Source organism: Pan paniscus, chromosome 11 (genome assembly GCF_029289425.2).
Source record: "Pan paniscus chromosome 11, NHGRI_mPanPan1-v2.0_pri, whole genome shotgun sequence".
NCBI lineage: Eukaryota > Metazoa > Chordata > Mammalia > Primates > Hominidae > Pan > Pan paniscus.
In genome coordinates this window covers 30,022,287-30,038,670 of record NC_073260.2, presented here as the reverse complement: position 1 = coordinate 30,038,670, position 16,384 = coordinate 30,022,287, and the positions used below count along the sequence as shown (strand labels likewise).

General features: G+C 47.0%; 1 protein-coding gene across 4 annotated transcripts in view; it reads right to left on the bottom strand.

Moving 5' to 3' along the window:
- Window positions 1-6,901: 6,901 nt before the first annotated feature.
- The window catches only part of PTPN3 (protein tyrosine phosphatase non-receptor type 3), a 122,776-nt gene continuing 113,293 nt past the window's right edge, over window positions 6,902-16,384 (bottom strand). For all 4 annotated transcript variants that reach the window (XM_034967947.3, XM_034967948.3, XM_008963274.4 and 1 more), the window contains 4 exons: window positions 14,608-14,736; window positions 13,489-13,634; window positions 12,839-12,974; window positions 6,902-10,807 (listed from right to left, as the gene is read on the bottom strand). In XM_034967947.3, coding sequence (XP_034823838.2) covers window positions 10,730-10,807; window positions 12,839-12,974; window positions 13,489-13,634; window positions 14,608-14,736 — 489 coding nt within the window. In that variant the 3' untranslated portion in view covers window positions 6,902-10,729. The remainder of the gene's footprint in view (window positions 10,808-12,838; window positions 12,975-13,488; window positions 13,635-14,607; window positions 14,737-16,384) is intronic.

The following is a 16,384-nucleotide window of genomic DNA, read 5'->3' as shown; positions in this document are numbered from 1 at the left end:
CCTCCCAAAATGCTGGGATTACAGGTGTGAACCACTGCACCTGGCCAACTATGTTTTGTTTATTGATTCATTAGCTGATGGACATTGTAATTGTATCTACTTTTTGGCCATTATGAAGAATGCTGCTATGAACATCTTTTTCAGTTTTTGATGGTATGAAGAAAAGGGAGAGGAGAGCTTTCCTGAAATGAATGAGGTAGATTTGAAAAGATGAAGATTAAAAAAAAAAATTGTCAGAGAGGATTTGCCTGAGGCCAATTTACTTAAATAGGAAAACAGAAAAGTAAAAGAGGTTTGCAGGGAGGTGTCTAGAAGGAAAATATCAGCTCTTTGGCCCCTTGCGCTCTTGCGCTTTCAGACAATTCTATACAAGGCAAAAATAGAATTCCTACAAACTCTTTGTAATTGAGGACAATCTGGATTTGGTGCAAGAAATGGACCACGGTAGGGGCTGTAACTTTAATCATTATTTTAGAAAGTATATTTCTAGGCTTTTCTCAGTTGTTGGTTTCAAGTGACTGAGTTTTGATGGAGGTTTATAAATAGCATCTCTTTTGTTTAGAAACTGGACTTACTGGCCTTGATCACAATCAAGCACGTTCTCCCTCACACACCTTCCCTGTTTGCCGGGTAGGTCTCTTACTGCAACCAAAACCCTACCCCTGACCTCAGTGAAATCTCAGTTTCTCAGTGGAGCCCCAGAGGCCTAGGGCAGAGTGACTCACACTCTGGACAGAGTCCAGACAGCACCTGCCTGGTGGGCAATGCCCTCTCACACCAGGGAGTTCTATTGTATTTTTTCTTTTGCTGTGTTATGTATAATTTAAAATATCTAATTTTACTTCTCTCCTCCTTTTTCTTTTATTGTGTTATAGGGAATGCTGATAGTTATCACACACAATTTAGCTCATAGAGTACAGGAAAATGAGATAGGCTCATGACCAAATAGAAAAAAAATTGAGATCTGGGATTTGCCCCTAGTTGAAGTTGAGGAGTGTTCTGTTTGGCCGCTTTTGTGGAAGGGTGAGCATTTTCACTTACATGAGGGATGGTCATTATTTGCCAGGTGCTGTTATATTTTACAAGTATGAGGAGAATATTGAGAGCGAAAGGGGTGGACTATAGCGGACATTTGTTTTGATCATCCAGCTTCTCATTTGGAGACATCTCCACCGTGTAAGGCAGAAATCAATTCCCACATCTCAAATTACAGAGGCGGAAAATGCCAAATTCTTGCATTTTCAGCCTCCCTTGCAGCTAGGCATGGGCACACGAGCTAGGCTCTGCCAGAGATCATCTCTATTTTTTTTTTATTAAACAGAGATGAGGACTTGCTATGTTGCCCAGACTGGTCTTGAATTCCTGGCCTTAAGTGATTCTCCTGCCTCAGTCTCCCACCTCCCTCCCAAAGGGATTACAGGGCATGAGCCACTGCATCCAGCCTGCCCCCAACTCTTAATCAGAATTCAGAGAAGCCAAGAAGCATGAACAATGTAGATTAGTTACAGTGAGGGTGGTAGTTGCAGGGCCCCATCTAGTCAGGGTCCAGGGTAGGGTGGGCCTCAGTGGTGTCAACAGTTCACGCCGTGCTCTGTGCTTAGGGGCCGTGGTAGGGGGGTTCTCAGGGACCAGGTCTGAGATGGGATTTTGACATTGTTACTGGCCACGCCAGTTTATTTTTTATTTTTATTTTTGTTCTTTTGCCACACCACTTTAGAAGCACCACCATTTCTCCCTGGGGTATGAAGCTGGGAGAGGGGAGGGGAGAGAGAATTCCTCCCTTTACTCACAATTGTCTACTTGGCATTAAATGAAAAGATGCAAGTTAAAGCCTCCAAGGCATGAGGCTTATTTGCAACAAGTATTCCATCAGAATCTTGGGCTGACTGTTGGGTGGTAAAAGGGGCAGTATGAAGGTCAACAGATGGGAAGGGGATGGAGTTCCAGCTGGAGCAGGTTTCAGGTTAGGCCAGAAAGCCATCAGTTGCGATGCGATACCTGCGGAGCTCCAGGGCAGTGCAGAATTTGGCACAGTGGTTCTTGTTGTCTATGTGAGGAAGCATGGTCAGTACTGCTACCTTGCATAGCTCCGGGGGGCCTCCTTTACATTGCCGTCTATGGAGGAACAGAGATGGTAAAAACATAAGGTTGTCCATGGAGCCACCTGGCTGAGTGATGGGCTGCATGACTCAGAAACTGGGTTGGGGTGGTGGCTGGAAGATGGCGTGTTTCCCCACACCCCTGAGAGGAAGGAAGAGGGTTGTTTATCCATGTTGGAGAGGGCCAGGGTAAAGCTGAACCCTACTAAAGGAAAGCACACAATGCCTGCGCCAAGACCACCAGCCAGCAGAGGACCACACAGGACGAGGCTGGGGACCCCACATGAGCAGTCCTCCCCTCCTCACCTGTCTTGTTGTGGGGCTCTGGGGGACAACAAGGCCTCTGAGAGAGAGGACTTGGACTTCTGTTTAGAATTATGATAAAATATGACTTCGACTACACTATGCACTGAATTATGTCGGCTCCCAAATTCATATGCTGAAGCCCTGACCCCCATGGGGTGGTATTTGGAGAAGCCTTTGGAGGTAGGTTAGGTGAGGCCAGGAGGATGGGGCTCTCATGATGGAATTAGTGTCCTTACAAAGACAGGAAGAGATGCAGGCTCCCTGTTGTCACCATTTGAGGACACAGCAGGAAGATGGCCATTTGCCTTCTAGGAAGAGAGTCCTGGCCAGGAAACAAATTTGCTGGCATCTTGACTTTGGACTCCCTGCCTCCAGAACTGTGGGAAATAAATATCTATTGCTTAAGCCACCTAGTTTATGGTTTTGTTATAGAAGCCTGAGCAGATTAAGACAACTGCATGCTTATCCCCAGAGAGGCAATTTTAATAACTGGATTTGATTACAGAATCATTTGAATAGGGCCAAGTGCAATGGTTCACGCCTGTAATTCCAGCACTTTGGGAGGTCGAGGCAGGAGGATTGCTTGAAGCCAGGAGTTGGAGACCAGCCTGGACAACAAAGCACAATTCCATCTCTCTCTCTTTTTTTTTTTAATAAAAAAAGAAATCATTTGAATGGATTAAAATGTAAATAGGAATGGCACAAAAGAAAAGGCATTTACCGTGGCTGATTGAAGTGCTCAGGACTCAGAAATGTCTGCATCATTTTGAGAATAAAGGTTTGTGTTCAGACATAGCTGCCTGAGACTCTTCAGACTGGTTACGCATGTCCCCAGTGTTAGAGGCCCAAAGAACAATCTCACCATTGTCCCATTTCTAATTCTTGTTGGTAGCACCAACATCCACACAGTTGCCCAACTTATGAAATGGCCTTATCCCCTGTTTCTCCCTCTGCACACCTGCCAGGTCTCAACTCATTACTTTTCTTTTTAATCATGTCTGGGTTGTGATCACTTCACCTCCATCCTCACTGCCACCATCTCTCCTGAGAACTCTGCTGCTGCATCCCAACAAGTCTTACCTGGTTCTTCCTCTGGTTTGGGTAATCATGTTGAAAGTCCTGGGGCAGCCTCAAGGAAAATTCCGGGGACTTCCTGGATCCTAAAAGGAATCCAGAGGCTTAGAGACTAACCACCAAAGGTTACAAGGGCAGTCACAGTTGAGGACTGGCCTGTATAATTAGGGGGTAGGGTTCTGGGATTTCTAGAAGTTTGTTATCTGTCCATTCTTACTCAAATGGTTCATGTACATAATGGTTGGGTGCTGATCCTGTCAAAAGCTATCAGTGCTATACTTCAAGACGGTGGGTCACAGCCAGGCATGGTGACTCACACCTGCAGTCCCAGCACTTTGGGAGGCTGAGGTGGGCAGATCACCCGAGGTCGGGAATTCAAGACCAGCCTGGCCAACATGGTGAAACCCTGTCTCTACTAAAAATACAAAAATTAGCAGGGTGTGGTGGTGCACGCCTGTAATCCCAGCTACCCCGGGGGTTGAGGCACGAGAATCACTTGAAACCGGGAGGTAGAGGTTGCAGTGAGCTGAGATTGCGCCACTGCACTCCAGCCTGGGAGACAGAGAGAGATTCTGTCTAAAAAAAAAAAAAAAAAGTGGGTCGGTCTTGCTTAAACGACAGAATTGCATTTGTTCCTGTATGCTGGGTCTTGAGTAAGGTTAACTCCTCATGAATCAGGCCTTTAGTAGATCTGAAGTCAAAGAATATGCAGGGGAAGCTGCTAATTGTGCCCTAATAATAATTTCTTTTTCAATAAAAGCCTCTTGAATTCAGCCTGTTGAATTTTGGCTGTGTACTGCCATCTAGGATAAAGACTACCTTTCCTAACCTGTCTTGCAGCACAGTGTATCCATATGATTAAGTTCTGGCCAACTGTTTGTAAGTCAGAGTAGTGCATGAAATTTTGAGGAGGTATACTTAGAGGGAAAGGGCATTCTTTTGTTTTTCTTGCTGGAATGTTGATGTGATGGTTGGAGCTGGAGCAGCCATTTTGGACTATGATGTAGAAGCTCTGTGTTGAGGACAGTGGAGTGACCAGATTGGAGGAAACTGGGTCCCCAGTGAGTGGTACCAGCTGTGGGCTGCTGGTGTTTATGTGAGACAAAAATAAACCGTTTTGCTTGAACCACCTTTACTTTGACTTTCAGATTCAGAATTTGATACCTGAAGACAAAATGCTGCAAATAGTATCTAAAATGTGGCAGTGGCTTAGTGGAATTGGTGGGCCAGCAGATGGCAAAGATACAAATATTGCCTTTTGTGTAATGGCTAAACATTGATGAAATTGTTATCTGCTACTGGGTATGTGGAAGATGGACTACATTCAGACTGAGGCCACACACAGCAAGAGAAAATGGTGGGAGGATGCAAGAAGTGTGAATGTTGCTCCTTGTTGCTTTTCACAGTCCTATACATGAGATGAACTGGGGCTACAGCCAGCCAGCTTGCAGAGATGGGAGGTGTTACAGTTGATGTTTGTCTTCTCCAAATCTCATGTTGAAACGCATTCCCCAAAGTTGGAGGTGGGGCCTAATGGGAGGTGTTTGGGTCATAAAGGTAAATCTCTCATGAATAATGTCCTCCCTGAGGATGGGGTGAGTTCTCACTCTCTTCATTTTGGTAAGAGCAGGTTGTTAAAAAAAGCCTGGCCCTTCTCCCCGCTCTCTCTTGCTTCCTGTCTCATCATGTGATCTGCACACACTCACTCCCCTTTGCCTTTCACCATGAGTGGAAGAGGCCTGAGGCCCTCACCAGATGCAGATGTGGGTGCCATGCTTTTTGTACAGTCTGCAGAACTGAGGCAAATAAACCTCTTTTCTTTATAAATTGCCCAGCCTCAGGTATTCCTGCATAGCAACAGTAAGCAGGCTAAGACAGGAGGGAATCTTGCTTTGCTCAGAGAGGTGCTGTCAATAGCTGCACTCAAAGTTGATTAAAGTCTTGAAGCACTGAAAATGACAACTGCTTTTGTCCTTCAAACTGCAGCTATTAAGCGCAGTGGCCTTGAAGTGGCAGTCTTAGTGCAGATAAGGCTTCTCTGCCAGAAAATGCAAACCAGGTTGCTTCAAAGACCAGACTAAGGGTGTTGCTCCCACCCATGCTTCTCTTTTAGGCAGCCTCAAGGCAACCACGTTTATGTCGAAGAGGCAGAAGCAGAGCAGATCTTCCGCTGTGAGTAGCTGATGGATTCTATTGTCTAAGAAACTGCATGCCTGGTCTTCCTGAACCACGAAAGTAACCCTGGGGACTCCCCCAAAACTGCCCAAGGAGTAAGCAGGCTATAGAAGCTGTGGTGGGCCAAGTGCGGTGCCTCACGCCTGTAATCCCAGCACTTTGGGAATGCCAACATGGGAGGATCACTTGAGCCCAGGATTTTGGGACCAACCTGGCCAACACAGCAAGATCCTACACTCCAGCCTGGGCAACAGAGCAGATTCTATGTCACAGAAGAAGGGCAGCCAAAGGGTTGAGCGATGGCAGAGAGCACTAATTGTCCCTCAAACCTATTATTTTGTTTCTCAGAGATAGAAGCCCTGAATTTGTTAGGCACATGGTTTCCTGGAATAAAAATGACCTTCCCTCTACTCTCTTCCTTGCAGTAGGTATGGCCCTGTGACAAAGTTCTGATCGACAGGATGTACAATACCCAGGTGGCACCTCCTCCAGGGAGGGATCATACTTTTCTCCTCCCCTTGCCTCCCTCCTGCTAGCTGGAATGTGATGGAGCTGCAGACTGAGGATGGCCGAGCAACAAGTGGGGAGGAACGTGGGACCCTGGTGACCATAAAGCCACCCTGGCAGCCCTGCAGGACAAAAGGTGAACTTGTACTATGTGAAAGCTACTCGTCAGGATGGTGGAACCTAATTTGGGTATAGAATTTGCCACACCAGGTGATATAATTTGGCTGTGTCCCCCACCCAAATCTCACCTTGGATTGTAATAATCCCCTCATGTCAAGGGTGGAGCCAGGTGGAGACAACTGAATCATGGGGGAGGTTTCCCCCATACTGTTCTCGTGGTGGTGAAAAAGTCTCACGAGATCGGATGGCTTTATAAATGGGAGTTCCCCTGCATAAGCTCTCCTGCCCGCCACCATGTAAGACGTGACTTTGCTTCTCATTTGCCTTCCACCATGATTGTGAGGCCTCCCCCAGCCCCGTGGAATTGAGTCCATTGAACCTCTTTCTTTCATAAATTACCCAGTCTCAGGTATGTCTTTATTAGCAGCATGAGAATGGACTAATACCCCAGGACAAGGCCAAGACGGGAGTTCATGCTCCTGACCAGAGGGAAGGTGGAGATGAGCAGAGAGCACTCTCCTCCAAAAGAGTTGAGTTCTAAATGAAAGGAAAAAGCAAACACAAATAAGAAAAGATTTGCAGAAATCAATTAGAATAAAAATGTCAACAGACAATAACAGTGTTGCATAGCTTGAACGTTTTTATATTGATTAAATTGTTTTTCAGTAGAATCACTGACAGAACAGGTCAGAATGAAAAACATTCCAAATATACAGAAAAAAGATTGCTGCTCAGTTAAGGTCCTTTTCCAAATAACTTCACACAAATCCTTTGGTTGCTCCAAATAGAATGAGAGCTATGAGAATGGTGGCCCAGCCCGGCCATCAGACTCCCAAGTGTTTGGTCCCCGGTCTGAGGTCACAGAATCTTTGCCATCTTTACCGAGACTGCTCTCAGCTGAGGACAACAGGCAAGAACCAGAAGGCGGCCATCCTTGTCTTTGCATTCAACAGTGCCAAAGTCTGAGGGACAAACTCTTGGTGACAAGTCTCAGAAATGTGACATGTCTCTGTAGCAGCCATAAAGCTTTGGTTTAGGATTAATTTTGATTCTCTGGAATATCAGCCTCCCAGAATGGCAAATCTTGACCTCATCTAGTCCAGCCCAACCTTCCCTTTTCACATATAAGAAAACTCAGGGTTGACGGCAACATATCTTGCCTAAGTCCAGGTCTAGACCCAAGCCCTGCCTCTCACAATCTTTCCCCATTTCTGCTGCCTCTTTGTTGCCTCTGGAGGATGAAGAGGGCTTTTTTGCTTGCCCTCAAATGCTCATTTCTGAGGTAGCCCCCCCCCCCCAAAAAAAGGTCAGGTAGCAACACAGCAGCAATAGTATCCACACTAATCTAAAAGCATATTTAAATATGAATTACTGTGGTAGGAAACGAAAGACAACTGTGTGATCCAACCACTGCCCCCTAACCAAAGTTGCATTTTTTTCTTCTGGAAAGTCAAAACACCAAGTGCAGGTTCTAGAGGGTGACACCAGCAGGGATCTCTCATCTTGATTAAATTGGCACATCAACATGTTTAATTAGATCCTTCAGAAAGTGCCAGAACGTAGGATGTAAATGTCTTCTCCATTCATATCCAGCCAAATTTCCCAGGCAAAATACTTATCCTGATTCTGATGTAGTTCTTCACTTAGGACTAAAAAAAGGCTTAAGTATAATTGCTTAAGTGTATAAGGTGGTGAAACAGGAATCTTGAGCTACGGATTTTAAGTGGTAATAGCTACAGGATTTACTTGAATTGTTTGCTCTTTTAGGTAATTCTCTTGTCTTGTTCTTCCCAGTATTTCCTGGATTTTGTTCCTGGCAACCTCTGCTGGGTCTGAACTGCTGGCCTGCCCAGTGGCAGAAAAGACTGCTTGCAACCTTTGGTAGGCTTTTTAGAAATTTATGTGACCATAACGGCTGCATTTCTGCAACCATAATAAACAATTTGTTTTTGGAAAAAAGCAGTAAAACACCCATCTCCAAAGACATTTAGACTACTTTGCAAGCATTTTGCACACAGGGTGATGATGCATTTTTACCAAACAGTAATAACTTGCTAAATATCCTAATGGCATTTAAATTTTTGCCAGCGTTCCCTCCATCCCCCTTTCTTGGAGCTTGCTGAATTTTTGTGAGTCCAGATTATTTTGTGCTCTTGTTCTCTCTCTTCTAGAAGAGCATTTTCCATTTTCCTCTCATAAAAACCCAGTTAGGCTGGGCACAGTGGCTCACGCCTATAATCCCAACAGTTTTGGAGGCTGAGGTGGGAAGATCACTTGAGGTCAGGAGTTTGAGACCAGCCTAGGCAACACATCAAGATCCTGTCTCTACATACACACACACACACACACAAGCCAGGTGAGGTGGCATGTGCCTATAGTCCCGGCTACTCAGGAGGCTGAGGTGCGAGGATTGCTTGAGCCCAGGAATTTGAGGCTGCAGTGAACAATGATCATGCCACTGTACTCCAGCCTGGGCGACAGTGAGACCCTGTCTCTAAAAAGAGAGACAAAAACCCAGTGGATTCTATTTTTGACTGATGTGTTTTTGGGCTAATCACTGATGACTAAACTTTTCTAAGTAAACTCACCCACAGCAGTGTCTGTTGCTGTTGTAGCCGATAAAAAGTCACATGAATAGCGTGATCTTATTCAATCCTCATGTTCCAACTAAAGTCCTAAGTATTGTTTCTATTTTACAGATAATGAAAGAGAGGTAGAGCTTCTAAGCAACCAGGCCCGCAAGTAGTTAGTGCTGAGTGGGCGTAGGAACTGAATCCCCTGCCCCTTAGCTGCAAACTTTCTGGTGGTTTCTTGTTTTCAATATGGGGTTATGGTACTGTGTGACATCTCCCTCCCACCTCTGCCATTTAGCAGTAAAATATCCATGTGGAAAAGAAACAAAGTATGCAAGTAAATATGCTAGCTCTAGAGATAAAGAATCTCCCATATAGGTCTTCATCCGTCTTGCTACCAGCAAACTATTCAATTGGCACCGAATTTGCTGAATATCAAAATGGCTTCATTTATGTGCATTATAATATGAAAACATCTTTTCTATAAATACCATTAAGAACCTGGCTTAACTTCCTCTTCTGAGTACATAAAAACCGCTGTTCAAAAATACCACATTAAATGTTTACGCAATTTATTTTCCTTAAATAATAATTTGCTACAATCCTGTCACAAATTTAAAAAAATTTAACACGGTATTCACAAAGGCAGAATTCTTTAGGACAATCAAAATGATGGTGTTCTTAGAATAAATTAACATCAGATTGTGTTTATATTCAGATAGTCTGATCCTCTCCTTTGAAATGCAATGGAGACCATTGTGACTGGGGGTGAATGCACACATTTGTTCTTCCATACAGAGACTCATTCTTTATATATACTCAACGGTAATTTGAATCGTTAGGAATCCTGAGAAACACTCACCCCTGGGCACACACATGTACACACCCCCACGGCCAACCCTCCAGAAGCTGGGTTTCCCATGGTTCAATTACTAGAAGCTCTTTTCTCAGAAGGCCAAACATTCGGAATATTTGGATGACATTGTCCCATCTCCCCTTGGGAAAATCATAAGGTTTCAAGTGGAGGAGCTTGAAGTAGCAGCAATACATGTAGGAGATTCAGTAGTCGGTGATTCCAGTCCTGGGTGCTGAGTGTGCAGTAGGAGGCAAGCAGAGGCAAGAGACACACCTGCTTCTACAACTAAGCCACAAGATGACCAGAACACACTGAGAGTACCAGTTCTCAGAGCCTCAGCTGAAAATTCACCTGAATGCACATTACTAATCCAGGTTAGGCACCAAGAGGGAACCTGAAGAGGGACACAATTCTCAGAAACATGAATATTGGAAGTCGCTGGGAGATGGGACAAAGGGAGGGAGGGCAGAGAGGTGTTGCTCAGCCTTCAGCCTGACCCCCAGTGCCCTGCCATCTAGTACATACGTCAGGGTTTCCTTAGCATCAGGGCGGGTGAATCTGAATTGTTCCAGCTCCACCTAGAAGCACAGAAAGCTCAGCCCTTACAGTCTGACACACAGAAACAAACAAAACATCCAAATGACCCAAGATAACCACACCATCTTGTTGCTGGGAGGACAACAGCTCTGTGGGTGTCCGGTCTCAATTGCTCCAGGATGCCGACAGGGGTGTGTGTGGTGATGTTAGGGAAGAAGGCATTAGGACAGGCCCCAAACTGAGATCCTTTTTGTATCTTTCCATAGAAATACAGGCCTAAATGATGCCATAATTGCATGCTTATCTACACCAGTTCCTATGTACACGATATCTTTTCTATAGAAGTTTAAAGTGCCTGGGTTCAGAGGTGCCCATTCCTTTCCCACAGCTACTGGTTCCTCTTGCTGCTTCCAGAGAGGTCTGTCCTCCTCTCTCAAGGAGGATGCCCTTGGGAAAGAGGAGTGAACTTTTTCACAGTTGTCTTAACTAGGATCCAGCATTTGGACTAAACCTTCTTCATACACACGAAGAATCGCTTCACACACAAACTTGTACTGGCTCTGGAAAAGAAAAAAAAGCTGTCAAGTCCTGTAGCTCCAGGAAATGCTGCCTACCACACCCTGTACCGGTGGGTCTTTTGCAGCATTTGTAAATATTCCCTGAGCGCCAACTCTGGGCCACAGGCCAGGTACACCTGTGAAGCCCTAGTTCCTATATGATGCGGGGAGGGGGCACTCCCAGAGAGGGGTGGGCAAAGTGTCATGGAGACAATGACAGAGGGAGAAACTGGCGGTCTGGGGGAGGCAGGAAGGAGCAAAAGTCCCTGCGGGACAGCCATTCTTGTAAGTGGAAGTGTGGAAGCCTCAGTAAGAGCCCATTTTGAGAAATGGGGTCAGGGAGCCCGCTCCTGGACTCAACACCTAGGCATGTGGAGGAGGAGGGGCTGCACAGGTGGGCTGGGACCTGGTTGTGGGCACCTTGTGTTGGGGTAAGGAGTCTGGATTGTGTTTTACAAAGCAGAGCCACTGAAAGACGCTCTGCAGGATATAGTTATTTATCTTAGCAAATACCTAAGAAACATATTGTAGCAAAGTATACAGGGGGGATAAAAGCATTTAGACTGAGCTTCTCCAGCTAGGAAAATCAATCAATCAATCTATCTATCTATCTATCTATCTATCTATCTATCTATCTATCTATCTATCTAGTTTTCAAGACAGAGTCCTGTTCTGTCACTCAGGCTGGAGTGCAGTGGCGTAATCTTGGCTCACTGCAACCTCCACCTCCTGGGTTCAAGCGATTCTCCTGCCTCAGCCTCCCAAGTAGCTGGGACTATAGGCACATGCCACCATGCCTGGCTAATTTTTGTATTTTCATTAGAGACGGGGTTTCACTATGTTAGCCAGGCTGGTCTTGAACTCCTGATCTCAAGTGATCCACCTTCCTTAGCCTGCCGAAGTGCTGGGATTATAGGCGTGAGCCACCGTGCCCAGCTTCCAGCAGGGAAAATCTACCAGGATGATGGACTTTTTTCTTTTTAACCAGCCACGAGGTCTTCCATACCAAAAAACAGGGCAGAGAATGGCCCTAATAACATAAGCCAATTTTTTTTCTCTTAACAAGATTTTCTGGGTACAAACTAATATAAAACTACCAAAGCTTAAAAATTTATTAGGGAAATCTTATAAACTTTGTCCACAGCCTGTGAAGAGACAGAACTGGTTGGAACATATAGTTCCTGCTCCTTTCTTTGCTAACTCCTCATGTATCCTGGGGGTTTTTACCAGAGAAGCCACTTCTCCAGGAAGCCTTCCTAGACTTTCCAAATCCTGCTTTAGATACTCTTCCACCATGTTCTCAGACAGCCCTGAACTTCCCTCATCACTGCTGACACTTAGCATAGACTAATCCAGTTCTCCTACTAGATACAAGCCTGTCTCTGCACCATTCTTTGTCAAATGAATGAATGAATGAATGTGGGATGGTCCCCATTTTGCACAGGGAAGCTGAAGCTTGGAGAGAGGTTCAGGACTTATGCAAAGGTTGCTTCATTTGTGGTGGGACCTTAATCATGCTCTTTCCACACCGCTTCACTGCCCCGCTTGCAGTTCCAGGGGAAATCCCCAAGAGTTATCCCCTAGAGTTCCTCTTGAGGACAAGAGGATGTTGCACATGACCCTACTTTGAGCTCTGGCCTGCCCGTGGAGGACACAGCAGGTACTCAGGCACCACATGGGTGGAACAGAGCTCAAAGTAGGGTCATATGCAACATCCACTGAGCCAAAAGGAGTACCCAGGTCTAGGTGGGTCGGTGGGGGGGCGGGTAATGGACAAATGATTGTTCAACGATACAGAATGCAACCAGGGCTGTTCCCTGACAGACGGGCTGGCAGGAAATAAACCACAGAGGCAGCAGAGCTCAGAGGTGAGATGGGTGTGGGCTGTAGCCACTGACAAGCTCTGTGACCTTGGGCAAGTGATTCAGTCCCCCTGAGCTGCAGTCTGTTGACTCACAAAGCCCTTCTCTCAGGCCTGCCTGGTGTAAGTGCTCAGAAAGTGCCAGCCACCGTTATTACTGGATTTCTACTCACTGATGTCTGCACCATCATGGCGCGCTGGTCTCGCATTTTTCGGACAATATCCAGTGGGTAAATGGGCAGGTTCCTCTCAGTTAGGCACATGGCTGTTTCCATAGTGACCAACACACCGGTTCGACCTATTCCAGCACTGGAGAGGGGAGAGAAGACAGACTTGGGATTTGTCTGAGTAGCCTTTCTGCATGGCCCAGCGAGCAGTTCCCCGCTGACTCCAAAGGGGCTTTCCTCCCTTGGCCTTCGAGAAGACAAAACGCACACTCAGGGCGTGCTCTCAAACAGGCTGAGACAGCCTGTCCTCACACATCTGAGACTGGGGGCTAGCAGGCAGTGGAAAGAGGGCCACTGTGAAGTGCCAAACCTATTCCCTTTCTCACTCACACCTATGACGAAGGTCAACTGACAGAAGGACAGGAGAAAGGGTGTGTGAGGGGATTTTCTTCTTCAGTTCTGTGCTACATTCACAAAGTTAGGATTTCATAAAATTCCAAATAACTTTTGAAATGGTGAAGAACCACAGTCAACAGAGGTTTGTAAGGGCACACGACTTTGTGGGATGTAGGGTGGGTCTGGCGCCTGCCAATTCTCTCCAGGCCTTTTCCGACAGGGAAAGGATTCCAAACCTAACAGAACAGCAAGCGCCATACCTGCAGTGAACTAGGACGGGCTCGCTGTCCACTCTCAGAGACCTCACATAGTTTACAAATTCCAGAAAGTCGGAGGAGTCATCGGGCACACCGTGGTCAGGCCATGCGACGTACTGGAGATGTGTCACTGTGTGTTCTTCCCCGGTCTGTGGGAGACGCGGTGGCCTTGGTGAGTCCATCCAGGTGGTGAGCATGAGGACCCAGCCCCAACCCAGACACAGGGTGGCCCTGTCTCCTGATGCTTTCTCCCTCTGCGTACAGCCCTGCTGTGGCCCCTAGCAATTCCTCCCCTCCTTCCCCAAAGATCCCCATCCCCTCTCAGGCTCAGCCGTGGGCCTGTGCTGCAGGGCTGCCTTCCTTGATCACTTCTGCCCAGTGATCTCCTCTGCCCAGTGATCTCCTCCATTTGCTGCTATGGTACTTGCCATTAGAGGCCACACATGCTGACTGTGTTTTTTTTTTTTTCAACTGTGGCAAAATATACTAACATGAGGCTTACCACTGTAACCACATTTAAATGTACAGTTCAGCGGCATTGAGAATACTCGCAATGTTGTAGAGCCATCAGCACTATCTATTTCCAGAACTTTAAAATATCCCGCAAACATAAACCCTGCACCCATTATGCCATATGGCAAAATGTCCATAGATGTCCTTTCTCCTCCTTCCCCAAGCCCGTGGCAACCACCGTTCTACTTTCTGTCTCTATGAATTGGACGACTCTAGGCACTTCACAGAAGTTGAATCCTACAGTATGTGTCTTTCTATGTCTGGCTTATTTCACTTAGGATAATATGCTCAAGGTTCCCCAGTGTTGTAGCAGGGGTCAGAATCTCCTTCCTTTTAAAGGCTGAATCATATTCCATTGTATGGACAGACCACGTGCTGTTTATCCATTCCTCCATCGATGGACACTGGGCTGTTTGCACCTCGTGCCTGTTGTGACTAGGGCCACTGTGAACTCTGGGCCCTGGCTCTTTGATGGGCAGTCTTGCGCACTTACTGACACGCTTGCCAGGTGGAAACAGAGGGCACACCTAGAAGCGTGACCACCTGGGATGACAGTGGCCGCTGATTCAGCACCTGCCCCTCCACCGTGCCCCTCAGGCTGTGGCTCACCTGGGTGTTTGTGATCAGCATTTCTCGGGACACATAGGCGATGGTGCAGTCCTCTGACTGACACTGGATGTGAAAGCCGCCGTGGTTCATGACGTCGGGGGGATCCGGCCAGTACTGGTGACATTTGGTCTGTAAGAAACCACTGAGAGTGAGTGAGCCCCGTCTGTGGGATGTCCCTGCAAGCAGTTAACCCTGGACAGGTGGACGGGTTAGGCATCCTCTCATGCACACCCGAGAGCACTGATGGGAGAAAACAAACTCAGCCAAGTCCATCAGCTGTTTCTCAGGGCGGGGTGGGGGCAGCCTGCCAGGGACCAGGCCACAGGTCTCCGCTCAGCCCCAGGCTGCAGCCTGGAGGAGGAGGACGCAGCGTCTTCATCACCAGGGGCCACTCGCTGGAAGAGCACCAGTGGCCTCAGATGCAGGACCTTAGCCTGTGAGCAACCTCTCTACCCTCCCAGACCCCAGCCCCTCAGGCCCCTCCCCACCTCCAACGGCCCCTCCTCCTGCACCCCTCCTCCACCATTCTCCCCACCCTTTTGAGGGGGAGGCCTCCAGGCACAGCAGTTAAGGGCACACATCTGGTGTCACACACAACTCTGCTGGGATCCTTTCCTCCTCCATTTGTCAGCCAGATGATGTCGAAACAGTTGCTTAACCTCTCTGATTTTCATGTTTTCCACTGGGAAGACGGAGATGGCTCCTGCCTCAACGCTGGTGAGGCGGCCGGCATGGGTGTGCAGTACTTAGCCACTGTGGGGGGCAGGCCGGGGTGGCCATGACTTCTGTTGCTGTCATGGGTTACATACCAGCTTGAGGAAGAGTGATGAGTTTCCACAAAAACCCAGATTAAGGGACTCACAAATCGAGATGAATACCTTTCTCACTGGAGCAGCGTCTCTGAAGCCCTTGAAGGCTTTCTTAGGTGATGCCCTAAAGAGGTGATATCCCACACAGCAGACAAGGAATCCAGGGCTACTTGGGATTAAGTGACTTGCCCAAGGCCATGAGGTCACAGTGATGCAGTCCAGCACTCTTCCTATGGCACCCCAGTGTCTCTCAATATGGCTGTGCTGTCCGCACAGACGGGCTGATCCCACCACCCTCCCCAATTTCTATCCCTGCTTCTAAAACCTGCAACTTGTCCCGTAAGCCATCTTAGCACCTGCCTCTGGCTTCTAAGCAAACTTCAGGGCTAGGCTGTCCATCCCATCATAGATCCTTCTGTCAGTTAAATCCTAACTCATTAAACAAGCATCTTCCCCCGAGCCTATATGTGGTTATAGCAACTTAAGTAAAAAATACATTTGTTCATGGTGGAAAAGTGGTATAACTGTAAGACATATGTAATTGGTTGGGAAACAGCCTCTCTATTCTTACTTTCAAATGTCACAGTGAATACTTGAAACTAAACTATGCCGCTGGAAAGCTGGAGTTAAGAATTTACTTGGAAACCTTAAACATGGGTAATTTGGGTTAGTAGCCATTCTGTGACTTTGCTTAGACATGACAGGTTAAGGGCTGTAGGGCCCAAGGCAGAGTTGACAGACACAAGCCCTCTCTCACCTCCTCATCTGCATAGGAAGGATAAATCCCTGCCCTGTAGGCTCCCAACGGTCCTGCCCACAGGGTAACTGCAGGGAAGATATTCTCTGACGAGATCAACCCATGCAAGGCAGAACTACCAATATCTGTACTGCCAGAGAGGCTCCCCTTATTCCACAGTGAATCTGAGCAGTACTAGACTCTCTCTTTACCTCTGACCAAATACAGATTG